Source organism: Euphorbia lathyris, chromosome 1 (genome assembly GCF_963576675.1).
Source record: "Euphorbia lathyris chromosome 1, ddEupLath1.1, whole genome shotgun sequence".
NCBI lineage: Eukaryota > Viridiplantae > Streptophyta > Magnoliopsida > Malpighiales > Euphorbiaceae > Euphorbia > Euphorbia lathyris.
The window spans coordinates 82,327,602-82,350,554 of NC_088910.1; the positions used below are offsets into that span (position 1 = coordinate 82,327,602).

General features: G+C 34.8%; 2 protein-coding genes across 4 annotated transcripts; both read right to left on the minus strand.

The window, feature by feature from the left end:
- Positions 1-187: 187 nt before the first annotated feature.
- LOC136203572 (nibrin homolog) lies at positions 188-18,430 on the minus strand. Of its 3 annotated transcripts, none has more exons than XR_010674900.1 (14): positions 18,246-18,430; positions 17,946-17,999; positions 17,049-17,310; positions 16,711-16,802; positions 15,327-15,457; positions 14,761-14,807; positions 14,547-14,655; positions 12,865-12,951; positions 9,536-9,707; positions 7,676-8,055; positions 2,542-2,603; positions 2,356-2,458; positions 2,117-2,230; positions 188-206 (listed from the first exon to the last, which is right to left on the minus strand). XR_010674900.1 is itself a non-coding variant. In XM_065994767.1 (13 exons), the coding sequence occupies exons 1-13, from the start codon at positions 18,280-18,282 to the stop codon at positions 2,180-2,182; spliced, it is 1,587 nt and encodes a 528-aa protein (XP_065850839.1). In that variant the 5' UTR covers positions 18,283-18,429; the 3' UTR covers positions 2,052-2,179. The 3 variants fall into 3 exon arrangements, 1 of the variants encoding a protein (XP_065850839.1); XR_010674897.1 differs by lacking the exon at positions 188-206 and adding an exon at positions 1,429-1,569; XM_065994767.1 differs by lacking the exon at positions 188-206 and having other exon boundaries at positions 2,052-2,230; positions 18,246-18,429.
- On the minus strand, positions 923-1,910 carry LOC136203587 (kunitz type trypsin inhibitor 104-like). Its single transcript, XM_065994785.1, has one exon. The coding sequence runs from the start codon at positions 1,774-1,776 to the stop codon at positions 1,183-1,185; it is 594 nt and encodes a 197-aa protein (XP_065850857.1). The 5' UTR covers positions 1,777-1,910; the 3' UTR covers positions 923-1,182.
- Positions 18,431-22,953: the final 4,523 nt, after the last annotated feature.

Below are 22,953 nucleotides of genomic sequence, written 5' to 3' on the forward strand. Positions count from 1 at the left end.
GATATATAATTATGCTATTTACTTAGTATAAAGTAATTTTGACCTATTATAGACATAGAATGATACTTTCTAATAATTTGGGTCAAATTTAACCCATATCTCATAAAGTTTCTACATTTCTTTCATTCGTTTAAGAGATATTAATTAACAATTTACAGCGTATTAGTCTTAGTAAAGATTGTTGGCTTCCTCCAAAACTGAATTCTCTGCAAAAAAGAAAAAAAAAAAAAAATCATGCTTCCTTGTTATCTTGAGTTCAATCTACATGAGAAACAATATAATACATATAGGTGCGTTTTAAAACGTAACATCGAAAGTGTTAAATTTGGACCAAAACGAACAATATCTACATTGTCATTGGATCAAGTCATTACGCAAACTTATTTGGACCAAAGCGAACAATATCTACATTGCCATTGGATCAAGTCATTACGCAAACTTTTCATCCTGTCATCCTCTCAGCACTAGATCCTACTCATAAAGTAGTTGACATCTTTTTTTTGATATATATATATATATAATTTCTTGTTCTAAGTAATAGGATTGTTGCTAATTGATGCTTGCTGTTTAATTGTATTCAATTTGTTAGTTGAGTTGATTGTAGTGATTTTGATTTTGAGTTATTGAGAAGCAGAGAGTTTTAATGGGATTTGATTCTCATTCAGTAAAATACTGAATATAACAAATAAATAGTCGTTAGAACTATACGTTGATTTCACTACATTAAATCCTTAATTATTAAAATTATAGGTTAAAATAGTCCTTAATTAACATATTAAATTAGTGTGAATTTCATATATTGGATTACTCGATGACCCTAATTTAAACAAAAATAAATTTTAAATTTTTTGACTTTTCATGACATTTCATCAATTGAATCATTTAGCCTCACTTTTACTCTATTAAACCAACAATACACAAATTTTATAAACTTGTTAGGAAAAATGGCATCTTTAGGCCAAATCGTTCTTATTAATTTTAGTGAATTGAAGTCATGAATTTTTATTTCTGATATTTTATTTTTTGTTACATCAACCAGAAAAATCAATTTTGATAGAACTGTTGCATAGAATATGGGATTTATTAGTTAAAATATATGTAACAGTATCAGTACATGGAATTTATTAGTTTTAACAGTATTAGTACTGTGTGCCAAGCACAATAAAATGAAGTAAAATTAAATTAAGCCCTTGCAAATAGGAAGGGAAATGCAGCAGCAGCAGGAGTATCCAAGGCTAATAACCTCTTGCCATTCTCACTCAAAATACCAGCAGTACCACATCTTGGCCTATCACAAGTTGGGCATGATTCAGTAGGACACCAAACGAAATTGTAGAAACCATCATTTTGGATAGCAAAGTAATCTGCCTCTCCACCACTCACAATAAATCTACTTCCTGTTTCAGGATCCTCTTCCCCTACCCTCCAACCACTAGACTCTGCACAAGCAATCGAAGCCTGAAACGTAACAGTCAAGTCCCTCGACTCCCTTATGATCGTTTCTCCTTCAGCAAAAGGCTTAAATATCACCGGGAGCCCCGGTACTGAAGTTCGCCTTCTTATGGGTTCCTGACCGACGTACAACGGGCATGAGTTATTGTTGCGGTTTATTAGGGTTAAATCACTGGCTATATCAGCCACAGCAGGCATTACATAGTACTGTACCCCACTTTCAACAGGCTGTCCCCCAATATCAAGCACTGCTGGCTGAGCCACAGTGCTGATGGCCATTGATATTAACCATATGGACAAAGTCAAAGCAGCAAAGGATTTCATAGCTTAACGTTTGATTTAGAAGATTGAATTTCTGAATTGGCTTGTAAACTATGCTATTTATAGGGAACATATGAATTTTACTTGATGAAGTTTCTTTTAGTTACTTGTACCATAAGTAAATAATCCAGACTTTTCTAACCTTAGACTTTTGATGGTCCTTAATGAACAGCAGTTTTAGATTATCATCATTTACACAACCACAGCTGTGAAAATGGGGAGAAGATTTTCAAAATGCAGAGTTGGTCAATGAAAGCTGTAGGTGTACTTGTATTGAGTTACCAAAAGAAAATTAACTTGGCAATTAGATATCGAATTTACAAGAACTAAGCTATGTGCTTACAGTATGCCATCACTATATCTCCAACAGAGAAGGAGATGATCAACAATTTACTGATTCCAATTGTTATCTACGAGAAAGAAGTGAGTGAAGAGTACCACGCTGTCTTCCCTTTCCCTGAAATTTTAAACAGATCGGTTCGTTTATCATCATTATCTTGATTAAATAAAATAAAGTTGCATCCATATAGTTTCCATCCATTTATGTTTGTACCAAGGCAGTATTATAATTATGTTAATCACCTTTTCGTTGTTAAATAGGTCCTCTGCAATTGCTTCCATTTGCTTCCGCTTTTTTTCTTCTTTCACAGATTCAATAATCCCCTGATCCTCATGGTCGGAATTTCTATCAAGAAACACAAACACATAAAAACATGATTATCCAGAGACGACAAGAGAACATCTTTGACAGAGGAATAGGAATCTAACTTGTATGGATATTTTGCAAATGGAATCAGGTTGTTGAAGCTATTTCCTGACTCAGTATTTTTCTGTGAAAAATAAGATAAAATGTGAAACTGTTAGTATATGCATGATGAAAACAACATTTTAAAATTTTCAGACAGGTATAATTGTAAATTAAACTGAGCTCAAGTACTCAACCATTTTCATTAGCAAAGATAAAGTGCGATTATACAAAGTTTGATGCTTATTGGAAATAATCTGAGCACAAAACTAATTGATCTGATGAGCACATTTTCACTGAAGGACACATCTGCACGTTTTTTTTTTGCAGAATAAACTTGCAATGTGAAATATGATTGTTGCTTTGTGCAAACAGTATCAACAAACTTTCACTGAGGCAAACTTTTGTTGCCTATACTGTACTATCATTTACTCTCATATCAAGAATTGTAGATCATATTCTCACCAAGTTCAACTCACTGCTTTCTTATTTTACCGAAGGTTCCTTCAAGTAAAACGCTAAAATCAATGGCAACAACGGTTCACATTATTGAACAAGTCCAAATCACCCAAATTTAACTTCTCTTTCTCCCTATTTTACCCATCCCTTCTTCTTTTACTATATAAGCTTCATCTCTTTTTCTCCCTCTTGCATCTCTTCTCTGCTAAGAAAATATAAAGAACAATTGGCTAGAGAAAATAGAAAGAGCATCAACTTAACATCTCCGGTACTGAGTAACTTCTATTTCAAATAATCCAAATTCCACTATCAGCAATAGTAGGAATCAGACCTCAAGCGGTGGCAATATAGATACTGCTCAATGTCTAAAGGTGGTGCTACCGAGATCTCGGTTTGTCACATACGTCATTCATATACCTTCAATTCCAAAATTAAATCTAGCTCGATCTGATTAATTAGTGTATTGATTATTTCTTGGTTGCTTTAAGATTTCTTGCCGTTGTTGAAGACTAGAGTAATTAGTTGGTGAATTCATAATTCATCCCTGTTTATTCGCATTAATCTTAACAATACACACAGATGAATTATGAATTCACCAACTAATTACTCTAGTCTTCAACAACGGCAAGAAATCTTAAAGCAAACAAAAGATGATCAATACACTAATTAATCAGATCGAGCTAGATTTAATTTTGGAATTGAAGGTATATGAATGGCGTATGTGACAAACACTAAGATCTCCTCCGTAGCATCACCTTTAGACATTGAGCAGTATCTGCCACCGCTTGAGGTCTAACTCTTACGGTTGCTGAGAGTGGAATTCGGGTTATTTGAAATAGAAGCTCTCGGTACGGGAGTTGTTAATAGCATACCATTTACTCAAAAATGCCACTGGGTTGTGCATAGGCCAAAGCTTTTCACAATTACCAAATCTGAACAAGATCAAATCAAAGCGTCTATCCAAGATTAGATAGGTGAAAGTATGTCTTGTTCCTTTTACTGGACCCATACAACAAACTTCAAGCTTGTCTATCTAAAAATTCTAATCTTTTCTATATATTACTTGCCCTAGCTAAAAAAACCATTTTTCATAGTCATAAAATTCAGAAGGGAAAATCTAGAAGAAGCATTTTGAGGAAGCATCATATTACCAATGAAGAGGGCGAGCCTTGGCGCAACGGTAAAAGGTTGTTGTCGTGTGACCAGAGGTCACGGGTTCGAGTCTTAGGGGCAGCCTCTTGTCAATTAAATTGGCAAGGGAAGGCTTGCCCCCAATACACCCTTGTGGTGGGACCCCTCCCCGGACCCTCGCTCAGCGGGGACGCGTAATGCGACCGGGCCGCCCTTTTTTTTTTTTATCATATTACCAATGAAATGAAGAGCACTTTCAATTAATAACCTGACATCCTTTATTTTCAGAGTTTCTATTAGCTATATTAGACACTGCCACCAATAAATTCCTAAACTATAGCTGATTATGTAGCTAATTCTAGCGGGTAAATTACACCCATGGCCACTGAACTTTGCCCATTTCACGGTATGGCCACTGAACTTCAAAACGGAACATAAAAGCCACTGAACTTTGATATTTTTCAAAGTATGGCCACTATGACTGTTGACCCAGCTTTAAGACCTTTGACTCCCAATTCAATATTTTAACTTCTCTTTCTCCCTATTTTACCCATCCCTTCTTCTTTTACTATATAAGCTTCATCTCTTTTTTTTCCCTCTTGCATCTCTTTTCTGCTAAGAAAATATAAAGAACAATTGGCTAGAGAAAATAGAAAGAGCATCAACTTAACATCTCCAGTACTGAGAACTTCTATTTCCAATAATCCAAATTCCACTATCAGCAACAGTAGGAATCAGACCTGAAGCGGTGGCAGTATAGATACTGCTCAATGTCTAAAGGTGGTGCTACCGAGATCTCTGGGTTTGTCACATACGTCATTCATATACCTTCAATTCCAAAATTAAATCTAGCTCGATCGATCTGATTAATTAGTGTATTGATCATCTTTTGTATTAATTATGAATTCACCAACTAATTACTCTAGTCTTCAACAACGGCAAGAAATCTTAAAGCAAACAAAAGATGATCAATACACTAATTAATCAGATCGAGCTAGATTTAATTTTGGAATTGAAGGTATATGAATGGCGTATGTGACAAACACTAAGATCTCCTCCATAGTATCACCTGTAGACATTGAGCAATATCTGCTACCGCTTGAGGTCTAATTCTTACGGTTGCTGAGAGTGGAATTCGGGTTATTTGAAATAGAAGCTCTCGGTACGGGAGTTGTTAAGTCGATGCTCTTTCTATTTTCTCTAGCCAATTGTTCTTTATATTTTCTTAGAGAGAAGAGAGAAAGAAAGAGATGCAAGAGAGAGAAAAATATAAAAATATGAAGAGAGAAAGAGAAAGAGATGAAGCTATATAGTAAAAGAAGAAGAGAGGGGTAAATTAGGGAGAGAGAGAAGTTAACCTGTTGAATTGGGAGTCAAAGGTCTTAAAGCTGGGTCAACGGTCATAGTGGTCATACCGTGAAAATGGGCAAAGTTCAATGGCCATGGGTGTAATTTACCCTAATTCTAGCCCTACTCTCTAGCTCGTTAGCACTCTATATTTATGTTTTCTTGTTTTATAAACTCTAATATATGCATTAAAAAATCTATATTAAAAAATAATAAGACTCCTATTTCTTGATCAAAGAGGATATGATATCATGTCATGGAACCAATAGAACTAAAAGCTGAAGCTGATTTTTATCAAAAAAGAAAAAAAAAGCTTAAGCTGATGGTCAAAGATCCACTTCATATTAATATCAAAATGATCTGCGCTTCATTGCTGGAATTTTTTTTTCCTCTGGGCTTTCATTGCGATATTTTTCTTATTCTTTTCCTTCCATCAACAATTTGGTAAAAGATGTCAGACCCTTCAGACAATAGAAGTTCTTATATCGCAAAGGATGCACCGCATTGACCCTCTAAATTCTAATTCTAGTGAGTTGCAGAACTTGAAAGCACACAGATAGTGAAGACTTTCTTGAATGGAAGGGATAAAATTTGTTATCTCAGTGGCACAGATCCTAGTAAAGATGATCTCAAGTATTGAGCACGGGTCAAAGAAGAATCAATGGTGATGTCTTGGCTTTCAAATTCTATGCATCCAGAGATAGTAACCATTGTATGTTCCATGTAGTGCTAATGGGAAACAGTCCGAAGAACTTATTCCAAAATGCAGGAAGCTACTGCTCTATATGAGATCAAATTAAAGCTGTCAAGCAAAAGGCTAGGTAGCCTTTCCATAAGTGAGTATTATGATCCTATCACTAGACTATGGACAGAACTTGATTGTTATCAAAAGTTGAAGCAAGAGTGAGGATGCTGAAATTCAGAAATTTGTCAATATCTAATGCAGTAGGATCTACTCAATGAGAAGAGAGGGGTTCGGGGCTCAAGCTCAACCATGTTATTTTTGCTTATTTGCTCCTTTGTTTGGCCACTTTCACCTTTCTCAGTTGAGATATAGCAATAAGACTATTTCTCCATTTTTATGTTGTGTGCTGCTATTAGATGAACTCCTTTTAAGTAACTTTAGTTAAGAATAGTTCTAAAATGTTCACTCTAACAAAAATCTGTTTTTATAATTCTTGATTGTACTCCAACATCATTCATTGTCCTACAGCTAATTAAACTTTGGAGGGGTGAGTTTCCATTTAAACAAATGCATAAAATATCATGCTTAAGTTTCACTAGAATTGATTTTTATGAAATTTCGTCGATACAAAGACATTCTTCTCTTACATTATTTATATGAGACATGAAATTATTATTAAACTAAATTCTTAAATCACATCAACTCTAACACTTGATCCTATCCCTTTCTTCACTGTAGCAATACTTGCTATATGGATATGAAATTATTTATTATTTATTATTTATGAAGTGATTGGGTTTACTTTGAGACAGAAGAAGAGGGCTTTCTTTTTCTTTTTTTTTTTCTTTTGATATCTGATGCAACTTTCAGATCTTCTAGCAAAAGAGAAGCATGTCAATTTCTGCTGGCACAAAACAATGTCCATTGCAACTTTGAGCATTTGGTTAGAGTTCTTAAAGATATTCTAAACTCCTTTAAGGGGACATGGAAGAGTAATTAGCTCATGTGCAGAATATCATAGCATTATTTTAGTAAATGTATTGATAACTTTGGGTACAAGTTTTTCTCTTTTTTCCCAAGATGATATCTTACCCTAATGTTTCTCATTCTTCTGCACTAACAGCTATATTTTTCAAACAGAAATGAAGGAGTAGTCGACAAGGATTTCCAATTGCAACGAATATAAGTACTATATATTTTATATGTTAATGTGCACATGAATTAGATTTTTTCTGAAGACTAGACAAAACTAGCTGGCAAATCTACAACATCAATATGGAATATATTGAAAAGCCATAAACAAGCTATGCCCTCAATTCTTTAGCATGTTTGTTTAGTCAATCTATCAATATAAGCAAGCCTATAGTCTTGCTATTATGGCTAAAAATAATAGACCACAGCACCAAGTAGTATCCCGAAATCATGCATAAAATAACAGAGGTTGTTAACATGAAAAGAATAAAAAATACATTTCCATGTAGCATCCCAAATTCATGTATGAAAAACACTGAGGTTGTTAATTAACATGAGATTACCTTTCTGAAGCGCTTGAAATTTATAACATTGTCATATGTGAAAGTGGTAGCCACAGGTAAGTTCCAGTCTCTAATAATTAAATCTTGGCTATAAATGATGTCAGAGTTTGTCGTTTCAGGTTCTTCCAGCTTCTCCCTTTTTGCTGTCATTCCGACATGATTTTCCACAGAGCTCAAAACGTAGCTATCTCCCAATTTAGCAAGAGGGTGGTGAACAGTAGACAATTCCACTTTGTTTATTTCGACCTTTTCCACATATTTAGGGGATTCTTCAATGCAGATACTGGCAGCAACATGCATTGATTTTGTTTCTACTTCTACTTCTTCATCAGAATCTGCTACTATTGTCTCATCCGTGGAGCATGAAGATGAAATAAGCACTGCATGCGACATAACAGAGGGTACAACAACAATAAAATTCGAAGTATGACAACTTTTGACGAAAAGGTTGCAAATTGCTTCCTGAAGTATAATTCAACAGGCAGAACTTGCAAATTTGAAGCAACTTCAGACAATTATTCTTTACCTTTTTCTTTTTGGCCTTGTTACTTATCAAATATAGCTTTTAAAACAAAACACAAGTATCTTTTCGCTCAATAACCCCTAAATTGCCCCCCATAATCTCAACTTGTGCCCGAATTTTGACAAAAGAGTTATTTTATCATTACCAAGTAACTGTAGTGCCAATTCCCAATTAAAAATTAAAAATGGTATTAATTAATGCATTACAAAAGAGTCGAGTCATTATACGAACAGCAAAACCAGTTGTTTGGAAACATGTTCGATGATAATGAGATAACTAAGACATCTGTTGACAACACAGATAGTAAAGAACTCAAGAAAATCAAGCGTGGACGTATGAATTGGCCGCTGAATTTTATTCTAGTAGAGGGGTACTTTTGTAATTGGCCACTAGTTAATCATCATATAGTCTTTAAAACAAAACAAGAATGTCTTTTTTGCTCAATAACCCCTTAAATTGCCCCCACAATTTCAACTTGTGCCTGAATTTTGACAAAGGAAGAGCTAGGAAGCACCGGCATTTCTAGGAGGTTAACGTACGAGTTGGACACTCCGGAAACACACACACGACACTCCAAAATAACTGTCCCCTCTTTTTTTTAATATGGAGCACTGCCGGCTTCTGAGTTAATTAAGTAGAATATAGGGGCTTTTTTATAATTTTAAAAAGAAGAGGGGTTGATATATAAAAAATAAAATAAAACCCTAATACTTGTCTTTGTTTTTATGATTCATGGCTTGGGTTAGGGACCAACAATGAAGAGTTAGAGACAAAAGAGGATTTTATTCCAATAGAAATGAGAATAGGGCTGTGTGGCATACTTGGGTGTTGGGCCTACAACTTTGAAAGTTTATCTACAGGGCATAAAGGGAGACGAGGGATAGGAGTTAATTATGGAGAATAACAGATTTCTCTGTGAGCTGACTATAGGGACACAATCAGTTATTGGTACCAGTAGTGGGAGAAAAGATGTATTTGGTGTCTGTTGTTGAAGATAGAGAGTAAGAAAATATTTAATAGGTGGCAGTTTGGCTCTCTGGGTAGAGGAGGACAGTCCTGGGGAGTGAGGCCAACCTGATCCCTTTCAACTTTCCTTCCCTTTAGTACTTCATATAGTATAATTTTCCCTTCAATTTTCAGGCTGCTCAGTTGTGTAAGACCTTAATACAGGAATTCTTTTCAACCTATTCTGGTCTGTTTTTCTATTATATTCCTTCGTTTATACTTTTGATTTGATTAATTCTGTAAATTGGCTGCTTAATTTGACATTAATTTAAACAATTGCCTATCATCAAGAAACATAAGTAGTACTAAAGAAAAAAAAAGATATTACTTACCGGTTGGTAATACCAACTTAGATGAGTCTAAACATCCTGATATAACAGCACACAAGAGATCCACTTCATTCACTCTAGATAACGAACTCAGTTTGCTGAAGCGGCCAAACTTGTCGGCTGAACCTTGAGGGACAACACATATAATTCGAAAATTTTCGACATAATCCACACTCTACAAAAAGTTTTTCACCCAAGACATGTTAGGAGATGAACCCAAAACCACCTGAGTATAGATGACATTATGTTCAATAATACACAAGAGCTCAATCCAAAGGTTCATCATAAAAACAACTCAAATTCCACAACACCAAAACTGTCATGAAAATTGGTAGAAATCAAACCAGAATCCAAACACCAAAGGGAAATTGATAACCTTGTCCTAGTTACAAGGATTAAGATTGGAAACAACGATGAAATGCAAATGGGAGAAGAGAGAAAATCAAACAAATAACAAAGGAATTGTTGTTCATCGGGGACATTCCCCTCTCGAACTTACAGCCAAAACAAAAGAAAATGCCAAGCTACAAGCCTTCTAACATCCCATCCCACCTATATATAACTCCTAGCTCAAAGCACACAACACCTCTGCAAAATTAACTCCAGCTAAGGCCCTATGTCATGTATAAACATAGAGCTAAGAAGGGAAATTAATCTACAGGTTCTACAAATTAGTTATTCTGTTAACTATGTTATTCCTATTACCTTCATAACATTTTGCCATTTCGTCATCTAGTGAGTCTGTTAGCTACCTATACATTCTACAGCTGTATCTTTGTACTAGCAGGCCACCTCAGCAGTACTACCTGCTATATGAGCCCATGCTTTTGGCTAAGAATCTATCAATGAGAATACAGTTAATTATCTCTCTCTCTCTCTTCTTCCTCTCTTTGCTATCTTCTTCCTTTCTTCCAAATTCTAAATATGTACTAAGTCAGGCCTTAAGCCTGACATTGGTATCAGAGGTTCTTTCCTTGGCCATTCCGTGCTGATATGGTCAATAACTGTACTAAGAAAACTCGAGCAGCTAAGAAGAAACAAGCAACTATGGACGCGCTGGAGCAACAGATAAAGGCTTTGAATACCCAGTTCAACAAGCAATTTGAAGTCACTGCTACTCAACTAGAGGTGACAAGGGCTCATTCCCAGGATGCTCAAACTGGTCAGCAACAGCGAATTGACTCCATGCTCCTTGAGCAGACAATGCTTCGCAAGGAGCAAATTCATTCTCACTAGTCTCCTTAAGCCGTTTTTAACTAATATTTCAATACAACAACAACAACAAAGCCTTAGTCCCGAAATGATTCGGGGTCGGCTAACATGAACCATCATATAAAACCGTGAAATCAAGTCGTGTCAGCGACACAAATTCGCTCCCTCCACTCCGTCCTATCCACTACCATATTTTCCTTAATTCCCAGTAAACTCATATCACTCTCGATCACCCTCCTCCAAGTTTGCTTAGGTCTTCCCCTACCCCTCACCACTACATCCCTTTGCCACTCTTCGGTTCTCCTAACCGGCACATCAAGCGCTCTACGTCTCACATGGCCAAACCACCTTAGTCGGTTTTCTCTCATTTTATTCTCAATAGATGTGACCCCTACTTTTGTCCTAATTATTTCATTACTCACCCGATCCTTTCTCGTATGACCACACATCCATCTCAACATACGCATCTCCGCCACCGACATCTTATGGATGTGGCAGTGTTTCACTGCCCAACACTTCGTACCATATAACAATGCTGGTCTAGTTGCCGTCCGGTAGAATTTCCCCTTTCAATAAACTAGGTTAAATGTATAAAACGTGTAAAAATACCTAGAAAAGTCATGAAAACAGATAAAGCTGTCATCATAATTACTAAGAACAATACCTAAATAAGTGTAACAGACCATGTAATACACTAGAATACATGGGATACCATGTAGATTAAGAGCCTACATGAATATATTTTATTTAAGAGCAATACACATATATATACAAGGTTCTCCTTCAATCAAGGAGACAAACTGACCCTACCAGCAGCTCTAGCAGCCCTACAGCAGCCTTAGGCATGCTATTCATTAATTACATTGACTTATTTTGTAACATTCCCCCTCAAGCTGAAGCATGGATTTTAATCATGCTCAGCTTGCTAAAGGTATAGATAACATAGTCTTCCAGACAACACAACTGAAAACAAAAAGCTTAAGATACTTTAGAATATAAAGTATAATCCGGGAGTCACAACCCAGAAGAACAAATCAGTCAGGCAGAAGGTAGACGACCAGACAACAACGGAACAACGATCCTCGTTGGAAACGGAAAAGCAGAACACATTTAAAACATCACCGCAAGAGGCTGCCAGCAACATCAACACAAATGGAGATTCACTGAAAAACTAACCTGACAGGCAGGACGGAAACAGAGAGGCGGTGGCGGAAGAAGAACTTAGACTTGGAACCCTAGGTCCAAACAGTCTGTCCAGACAGTAATGCTGAAAGAAACAGCCCAAAAATACAAACCCAGAAATTCTGCTCACAAGGCAGAAAATAAATTCTGGAATCTCAATCCAGAAACCCAATTAGAAGCCAAAACCAGGCTCTGATACCATGTAACAGACCATGTAATACACTAGAATACATGGGATACCATGTAGATTAAGAGCCTACATGAATATATTTTATTTAAGAGCAATACAAATATATATACAAGGTTCTCCTTCAATCAAGGAGACAAGCTGACCTTACCAGCAGCTCTAGCAGCCTACAGTAGCCTTAGGCACGCTATTCATTAATTACATTGACTTATTTTGTAACAATAAGGACCAAGTGTTCTTGGGAATAAAAGTCCAGGGTTCAGATGTAACAAAATAGAAGCGCAAGGGTGAAATTAACATTTTTCCAAGTATAAGGGAAAAAGTGCCTTTTCTTTTCTAATACAAAGAGAATGGAAGAATACTTGCATATGTTGTATTATAAATGGATATACATATACACACACACATATCAGAGTATGCTATACAAGGAAAGGAATAAATCACATTCACTCTAATTCCTAAGATCAAGGGAACTTATTCCTATAATAGTGACAGCTATATACATTCTGTAACATCCTTTAGATGAGCAACCACATGATATATTAAACTACAAACCCTAACCTATTTTCTACAAATGTTAAAGCCACCCTGAGACAGGATGTTATGATGATATGCTTCATTGTTTAGCTAAAAAAAATGACTGCTTGATTCTTGTTAGTAGCCTTTTAATCTTCTGCAACATATTCATAAACCTCCTTACTTTTGGAGAGTAGAAAAAGGAAAATATAAATGAAGAGAATGAATTTCATACTTGACTATTCGAACAAAATTCTTCAATGGAAATAACATTTGCACCAGCCACTGCCAACAACGATGGAAAACTGTCCCCGAACTTATACTGTACTAGGAAAAGAATAGAATAAATGACCCAATAATAATGGTTAGCTCATATTAGCCATTAATCATTATCAAAAAGATGCACGCACTCAATAAGAATAAAATATTAAGAAATGAGAAATAAGAGAATATATGTATTATGCTATGGTTGTGCTTGCAACATTCATGAAGAAAATTGACACTACTCAGCTGTATACATGACATGAATCACTAGCACTCATCAACCATATTCCACAGCCACATCACAATAATGCCACATCACAATAATGCCACAATCAAACCCAGAAAGGAGAACTACAGCAATGCATTCTATCTTCAACCCAAACTAAATATCATCCAAAGGCACACAAAAACACTACCAACACCTCTCTCTCTCTCTTTCATGCAATAAAAGGTAAATGTTGTTATATGTCAAACTGAACCATGAACCTCATTACGTATTCTATATTATTCAATCCTAGAGCAAGAAAACACAAATTATCATCTTCAGAATGCAGAGATAATAGAGTTCCATGATTGAAGGTTCTTTGACAGCAAACAGAAGATAAAAACTTCTTACCTGAGAACCACCCAGACAAGTCCACATTCTAAATGGAGTAAGACACAAGCTTAAGCTAATAACAGTAGGCAACTAATCTTAAGACATACCCTAAGCATCAGGAATACATGATGAGGTTAAGAATGGAGAACTGTCCTTGTAAAGGAATGGTAAGTACATTGAGGAGGGTTGGCATGTTATTGCTGTTTATTATTTCCTATGATGTCATTAAAAAAAAAAAAAAAAAAAAAAAAAAAAAAAAAAAAAAAAAAACTGAGGACTTCGCATTAGATATAACACGCAGATAGCGTCTTTCTGGCACTAGAGGGGATAATTAACAATTGTACAGATGGCTGCCATTTCAGTCACATAATAAGGAATCATGGATCTGATGACAATATCCATGTCACAGATATTATCTATCAAGGGTATAATAAAAGGCAGCCCAACTGAAAAGTTACTGAAAGACTAAGTTTTTGTATAGTAAACCTTCTGATAGAAATAATGCTAAAGGCCTAGCAATTGATCAGCCTTCCCATAAGCCCAGGATCTGGTCAGTTTATTATTCTAGGAGGAACAAAGCAGGACATGTGGCTGTGATGATAGAAGTTAGTTATGCATTGGGATTTGGAAGAGTTGGTTATATATATTGTATCAAATGCAGCTGTACAGAGTGTGAAATGGTTTCTTTTCTTTCGGCTTAGAGCTTGGGCAGCTGAGATTCTTTCTCTGCAGATTATCCTGTATTTTTATTACTCTTGATTTCTTATTTGGAAGAACCATTAATAAACTGCCTCTCATTCCTCAGTTTCTCTCCTCTGTTGTTTATCTTGTTGAGCATGGCATTTTTTTCATCACCTTCTAAGGAGAGTAAAATCACACAAATTTAAAGACAACATACATGAACTCAGCTGAAATTATGCCTTAATGTTCTAATGTTTAGTTTTGTATAATATTCTAAACTTTTCTTGCAAATGGAGGAGTCACTAAAAATAACTATTTGAGTCCTGAGACAATATATATATTATATATATAGGGCGATGGACTCTGTATATCACCATATCTTTTGCTTCCAGTAGGCAAGCGTATCCTTTCAAACAATTTGCACGAGTTACCGAGTCCACAACTTGAACAGGAACTCCATGGACTTTTAGTGTTGGAATAAAGCTGAGAAAAGTTTAGAAATAAGACATTTTATCAGTATCATTGAATGCGTCAACAAACATCATATAAGTATTAACTGAAACCATAACAAAGACTAGATATACTTACGAACTCCAGGTGGGAAATTCTGTCCCAATGCTTTTTTCTGCAACCAACTGAACATAATGCATTAATTGATAAAAGTAGACATAGTAGATAACAGTAAATCAACGCCCGTAATTTTAATTTACTTTATGAGTTATGCATGCGGTTGTACCAAAGGATTACAAATGTTACATCCCTTCTTTCTAATAGAATATCAAAGATTATTTCAAAAAGTAATAAAAAGAAGATGATGAGAATCCATCAATACATGTGATTTGACCTAAAAAGATCAGTCCTTCATGGAAATGGCCTTCTTTAGGCATAAATATGCATGCTTTTATCTTTACTTTTCATATTTGGCATGTAAAACCACAAAAGGTATCATCAATATATAAAAAATTTAAACTAAATCATGAAGCTGTCAAGATGAGGTCTTCCAAAACTACTTAGCCTTCCAAACCTCCATCCATTAACAAAGCCATAAACTTGTTCGCATCAAGAAATTAGCACGTAATAGGTTTAAACTCCAATACAAAAAATTTGAAGCATGACTAAATTGTTTAGAAGAATATTAAAAATACACCACATACCTCAACCCAGCTTAGGAGAACCACAGGTTTGTTAGCAACAATAGCATCAATTACATCATTATCCAGTGACATATGATGATCAATAAGTACATGTGTGCATTCTTCACTTAATTGAGAAGAAATACGAGCACCTAAGATCAAAATGAAAAGAAATTAAAATAAAATAAAACTGTCAAAACATTGACAAAGTCCAAAAACCCCAAAAGTAGTAGTCATTGAGCAGAACAGAGCAATAAAATAAAACTGTCAAAACATTGACAAAGTCCAAAAACCCCAAAAGTAGTAGGCATTGAGCAGAACAGGGCAATAAAACAAAAACAAATAGGAAAATGTACCAACTCCAACTGCTTCGGATAAATAAAATTTGAAGATTATAAAAAAGGTCAAGAGGATCTTTCTATGCAAAAATCAAGTGTTAATTAAGGGATAACAAATGGCTCAGCCTTAGCAAACAAACAGCTTTTAGAATATATAAGAAAATATGCAATATTGAATAATCACTTTCATGGAAATTACTGAATCACACAACAAGTAAGAATATCCAGCAAAACATTAGGAGTTTCTTCCATAAGGCACCAGAGTACAAGTTTATGAAGCATCGCAACTTATAGCTACCATCAATGATTATCTTTTGTTTCATTTTCGTGCGTCATAAAATGCTCTAAAAGAATCTTCATTCAAAAGCCAAGCAAATACTAACTTCGAAGTCACGTGATATATTGTTACTGATGTAGCAAAAGTAAATCGCAAATCTTTTAAATGGATGAAACCATGTTTAAGATGATAAGTTCAAATCGGTTGGTCTGGCACATGTGGTTGTAGAAAAAAAATTCAAGAATATTTCTACTAACTAAACACAAGTACCATTTGATGCAATTGCTCTTGACTCTTCTTTTAACAGATTATCAGGTGTACTCTGTTTTGGAACCAGAATTTCTGCCTTATACGCTATTCCTAGTGTCAATCAAGAACCGATCACTATAACTCGACACCTACTACACATAAAAAGACAAGTGACAAAAACTTCCCAATCACTTGAAGCAGGCTAGCATCCCCTTAATAGGGATTTCGACATTTGACTGTTATGCTAGGGGAGATGGAAAACATTTAGTATCTTATATGTGCTCAAATACTGGAAAAGATGGATACATGGGAAGTGAGAAAGAGACGTAAGAACAAACTCCTTTTTTTTCACTGATTATAATTACCCTGAAGCCAGAATATCAAAGGAAGTAAGGAACATTTAAGTTAAAAAGAAAGAGACAGAAACTATACCAAAAAGTAAAATGAAAAAACAAAATGTCAAACATGTAAATAAATTACATAAGAACATTTTAGCACATGCATGGTGAATTTTCAGCTAAAAAGGGTCTTTCTCACTAACCAATTGATGAAACTTTGTCTTGAAGTGGATTATTCACTTGAAAGGACTCAGCTGAATAGCAGATATAAAATATAAGTGGCACACAAGAAAACCTGCAGATTTTAGATTCAATATTTAGTTCTATTGTATATCGATGTGGAACATGAAAATATCGATGTGGAACATGAAAATATCGACAGTCACCACCCAGTGTTATTCCAAAGATACATGATTCTTGATTCTTGTGCTCACAAGTCCACAAAATGTTGTTAGGTTAGGAATAAAATTATACACATTGGAAAGAGAAATGCAGAGACCAAAAGGTTTAAAATATGCAAAAGGGCTTAACTTTTACTTGCCTGTATGTTGCATTACCAGTTCCAAATGAAACCAGGTCCCCATCATTTAAAGTTTTTTCTTTATTAGGAAACTCATGAACCTTTTCCTTTGAACCAAGATTATTGTTAATGAATGTCCCATACTTTGAGCAATCTCTAACTCTAACTCCAGAAGACCGGTTAGATTTTCTCCCCTCGGGATTGAGCAAAGTCATCTCATCAACAACTATCTCTGCATGGATTCGAGAAACACCTTTGTCTTTGCTGATAATCACATCACAACCTACCAAAAAATGAGTCGCAACTTTATGTAACAAAAATAAATGAACCACTCTATGAAGTTATTAAACTTCTTAGGATTTGAAACTAGAGGTGCAAATAGAATATTAGCTACTTCTCAATAATTACACAATGATAGCTTGACACAGAAGTTTCACGGCTTTAGAAAGAAACACTAAGAAAATAAGCATTAGACATTGAGATATCCTAATCCAATTCAAAATGCACCCTAAGTTAACAGATGTTGAAATACATTGCGACAATGACTTGCTGGAAACCAGGCAACGTCAGGCTTGTGGATTGGATTTTTTAATAATCTATAGTTATCTACTGTAGCATTTATTTGCTTGGAGATTAATGAAAAATATCATAAGTTTTACTGCAGAATTAGTACGAATTCTTGCATACAGTTCATTAGAATCATGTCGAATAAGCAAACAACCAAACATCATATCCTTAACACTTAAATTGTTCAATATGCAAATTGCAAATTTTTCAGTTGTACCTAGGATCCACAAGCAGTAGGACAAGGCTATTAAATCTATTATAACAACGAGAATGAGATCCTGTATCTTAACGGAGAAAAAATTCAGAGATACATAAATAAATATGCAAAATGACAAACCCATTAGGGAATACCTTTTCGACCAACTTTATAAGTTCCCTTGTTGAATATGTAGTATTTCTCTTCACCTGTAACAATAATCAGTTAAATACTGAACAAATCCAAAATATCTTTGACTATTACTCATAATCTTGTTGGGTTAAGAAAATGCAATCTGGGAAATTGATCAAACTCAATGAAAATGGCATGTAAATATTTCTCAATCAAACTACTATATAGGCAAAATTCCTTTAGGTATCCACAGAAAATTCACAAGTTTATATAACCAGAGAGGAAAAATTGAAGAGGAGAAGGAAGAGGAATATGTAAGTGACCTGAGAGAGGATCTACAGGAAACAAAGCCCACACCATTTGTTAATAGAATTGAAGAAGCTTTGTCTCGTGATTTTGATATTCCGTTTAGAATATTTCCGGTTTCTGCATGCTGTTTAGGTCAGGGTTTAACAGCATCACCAATAGTCTTTTGTTGCCAAAGTCTCATTTTCTTCTTCTCAAAATAAAAAATTGAGAAAAAACAAAAAGGTAACAAAGAATATGGTCTTGCTCTAATAACTTTACATCATCCTAACTCATTGGGCCAAGTTTAGGAAAATAGTGTTATACAGTAAAACCTCTATAAATTAATAATATTGGGATCATAAAATTTTATTAATTTATAGAGTTATTAATTAATCGATAAATTAATAATTATTAATTTATAGAGTGATTTTAAATTTTTTGAAAAATAAAATTTAAATTACTAATTTAAATAAAGTTTTTGTCTAAAATCAATGAACAAATCAAATTAAGGGGGTGTTTGTTTTAGCGTTTCGCATGAGCGTTTAGCGGTTTTATACCAAACCGCTAATAGTATGGTGTTTGGTTAAGATTATAAAACCGCAGCGGTTAGCGGTTTTGGAGCAAACTGGAGCGGTTCACGAAAAGCTCCAATTTGAAGCTTTTCACAAAACGCTGATTTTAGCGGTTTAACTTTTTGACAAAAATACCCCACTTTTATTTTGAAATACACCCAATATTTGGTATTACTTGAAACGATTTAAAATTAAATCCTAATTAGGTATGGAGAAATTTTGAAAATACATCTCGTGGAAAACTGTTGAATTTTGAACTTGGAATGATTTTATAAAATTTAAAAAAACAATCAGGAATTGACTTTAAAAAAAATCAGGGTGTATTCAAAATCAATTCTTGGTTATTTCAAAGTATTACTTGAACGATCTAATAAAATTGAAAAAAAAAAAATCAATTCCTACTCACACTTTAATTCAAAGTATTAATCCTAATCGGATATGGAGAAATTTTGAACTATAAAATCAGTCTAGCATCCAGAATTATACAAAGCAAATCAAAAGTTCCAATTCTCAATTCTCTCACAGATTTCTTCGACTGCTTCTCCCAGGTTTTTTTTTTCTACATAATTATATTTCAATGTTTTTTCAACTTGAATCTAGATTGGCCCAATTATATTTTATATTTTTTTCAACTTGAATCTAGATTGGCCCAATTGATTTTGGGTGTCAACCTTTGGGGTAAAATTATACCATTTTAGACGTTATGTGCAAAATTATTCATGACTGTAAACGTTAAGGGTATTTTTGCATCTTATCCCAATTAAAATTGATTATTCAATATGGGTAATTTTTTTTTTATCAATTGTGAGGTGATAGATATGATGCAAAGACCTCTTTAAATTGCTTTCTCAGTTTGCTTATACGATTTAGAAAGATAATCTGCTTGACACGATTTAAAATACACTTGTGTATTACTTGAAACAAATAATCAATAGTTTTATTGTTTATTAAGATTGAAATGTTTATTTTTTTTCATAATATTATAGGTAGCAATATGAGTCAAGTAGATAAGACTAATGGTGAAAGAGTTAAATGGACTCACGAGCAATTTCATGCATTTCTTGAAATTAGTATTCGAGGCACCACTCTAGGCCAAAGGAGCGGTGGGGGATGGGGTAATAAGGGATGGTTATGGGTAGAAAATGAATTGAAAATTGTGGGTATACAATTTACTAGAACTCAATTAAAAAGTAAATGGGATATTATGAAAAAACAATGGAGATTATGGAGTGATTTAAAAGGAAAAGAGACTGGATTAGGATGGGATCCTATTAAAGGTACAATTATTGCTTCTGAGGAGTGGTGGAATGAAAAGATACAAGTAAGTCGAATCTAAATTCTTTTAATAATAAAATTTTAATTAATTAGTTAGATTATGAACAGTTTTGTTTTTTTCTTGTAATTCATAGGAAAATAAAGATTATGCAAAATTACGCGAGAAAAGAATTGGGCAAGACGTTTATGAAAAATATCAAATTATATTTATGGATACTATGGCTACTGGTGAATATGCATATGCACCTTCTTCTGGAATTTTGCCTGATGATATTGAAGATGATCCGATTTATGATAATGTGATTCATTTAGTACATGAGAATGATTTAGATGAAGAAGATTTTGAAGATAGTATAGAAATGATGATAAATCAAAATTCTATTTTAGGAGATTCATCCACTACAAATGCTGATAGTCAGCAACATTCGAGAAAACGAAAAAGACCAGAAAATGTTATAAATACTTCTGCAAATAAAAAGAAAGATAATAGGGGAAAAAGATATCGAGTACTACACAAATTACTGATGTTTTTAGAGAAATGAATGAAAGAACGAACGATTGTATTAAGGATAAAACTGTTGCCTTACGTGAGATGCTTGGAGATCGGCCTGGTTGTTCTATTGGAGAGGTTATGAAAGATGTGTTGACTATACCACAAATAGTTAATGGTACAAAACTTCGTGTTTTTTTGCACAGTTTTGTTTGCTCAAAAATCAATGAGGGAAATATACAATGCACTTGAGGATGCGGATGAAAAGCTTCAATTTATTCAGTTATATTGCGATTTATATGCGCAGGGCGCGTGGAAACCAACTGTTTAGGAGACTCATTTTATATTATCTTTTATATTTGATTTTTTAGGTGCATAAGTACTTTTATAATTTTTTTGGTATTTTCATTTAATTTGGATTTATATAAACATTATTTAATTTGATGGAATTATTTTGGATTTATCTTAAAAAATATTTTTCTGAAAATTATTTTTATTTTATCTTCATAGATGGATGTTGGGCATAAGATCATTATTGATGATGATGACGAGGATGATGATATTTGGAGAATAACGATGTATAATGTTGAATTTTTAACTCAACATTATTTGAGATATATTATAAAAGAACCATGTATGGATTCACTTCAAACAGGGATTATATGGTTGTTTGAAATAATGAGAGGGAACGAAAAAAGATGTATTAATATGTTTAGAATAGACAAAAGGACATTGATAAATCTCTGTCATGATCTTAAAGAAAAGTATGGATTAGTTCAATCAAGTAGAATGTCAATTTTGGAAAAAGTTTGTATATTTTTATACATTCTCGCTCATGGAGCTTCAAATCGGGTTGTTCAAGAACGCTTTCAACACTCTGGTGAGACGGTTAGCAGGACTTTTCATGAAGTATTAAAAAAATGATACAATTCTCAATAGATTTAATAAAGCCTAAAGATCCAACATTTTCAACAACACCCTCTGAAATTCTCAATGATGAGAGATATATGCCATATTTCAAGGTAATTTCTGTGGAACTCGTTCACGCCTCCCAGACGAGCTGCCACGTGCTGGAAATTGTTACACGGTAAATTACCGCTTCAAAACTTGCTGCAGACCCGAGGCTTTCATCTGGCTCAGAGATGTGAGATGTGTAAAAATGGAGAAGAATCGGTTTCTCATTTATTCATCAGCTGCGACGTGACCAAGGCTCTGTGGGATATGGTTTTCAATGAGTTCAGTATAAGACGATTCTGCTGTTACAATATGTCCTTTGCTGATTTTTTCAAAGCGTTGAGATTGTTGCGTTTAAGTCGAGGAAGGAGGAAAAGATGGACATTCGTAGTAATCACATGTGTTTGGTACATATGGTTCATCCGTAACCGAGCTATTTTCGATTCTGACCTCCCTTCAATCCAAAATATCAAGCACAGGTTCCTTTTATATATCAGGGAAGGTTGCGCTGCTGTTACGCCTGCCGTGCGACCGCCCCCGGAGCCAGATTTCATTACAGTTCGATGGCTAGCACCCCCGGCTCATTGGATCAAGGTAAACACTGACGGTGCAGCGAGTGCGGTGGGCAGCGCAGGTGCGGGAGGCATCTTCAGAAATTCAAGAGGATTTGTGGTTGGTTGCTTTGCCCTTCCTCTGCAAAACACTCCTGCTCATTTCGCTGAACTCAAGGCGATTGTGTTTGCTGTCAACTCTGCCTGGGAAAGAGGTTGGAGGTATATTTGGGTTGAGTCGGATTCGACATATGCCGTGCATCTTCTAAGCAATAGAAGCGCCGATGTTCCTTGGAGAATCCGAAGAGAGTGGAAATCCTGCTTAGACCGTCTTGCGGAAATGAACTGGCGCGCTACTCACATATTTAGAGAAGGAAATCAAGCAGCGGATCGGCTGGCCAATCACGGTAAATCTGTTCCCTCGTCTCAATGGTGGCACTCGGCTCCTCACTTTTGTCAGGGTTTTGTGTCTGACGATCTCCGCAATGTAGGTCACATTCGTGTACTGTAATTTTCTCTTCTTTCGCTTTTACTTTTCATTCTTTTATTTTTTCTTTTCTCTCCCCCTCTGTAATTTTCTTTTTTTAATAATAATATACGGGTTGTTGGTAGTGCCGGGGGTGCCAGCCTAGCTGGGATGTTCGGCCTGCCTTCGCGTCCCAACCTTCATTCAAAAAAAAGGTAATTTCATATTTTTTTAATATATATTTCTTATCATCATGTTTTTAATATTATAATTTGCCTATAATGAAATTTAAATAGGATTGTATTGGATCAATTGATGGAACTCATGTACTAGCTTGTGTGAAAGAGAAAGACATAATTCGATTTATTGGTAGAAAAGGTGTGCCTACACAAAATATTATGGCTTCCTGTAGCTTTGACATGTTATTCACTTTTG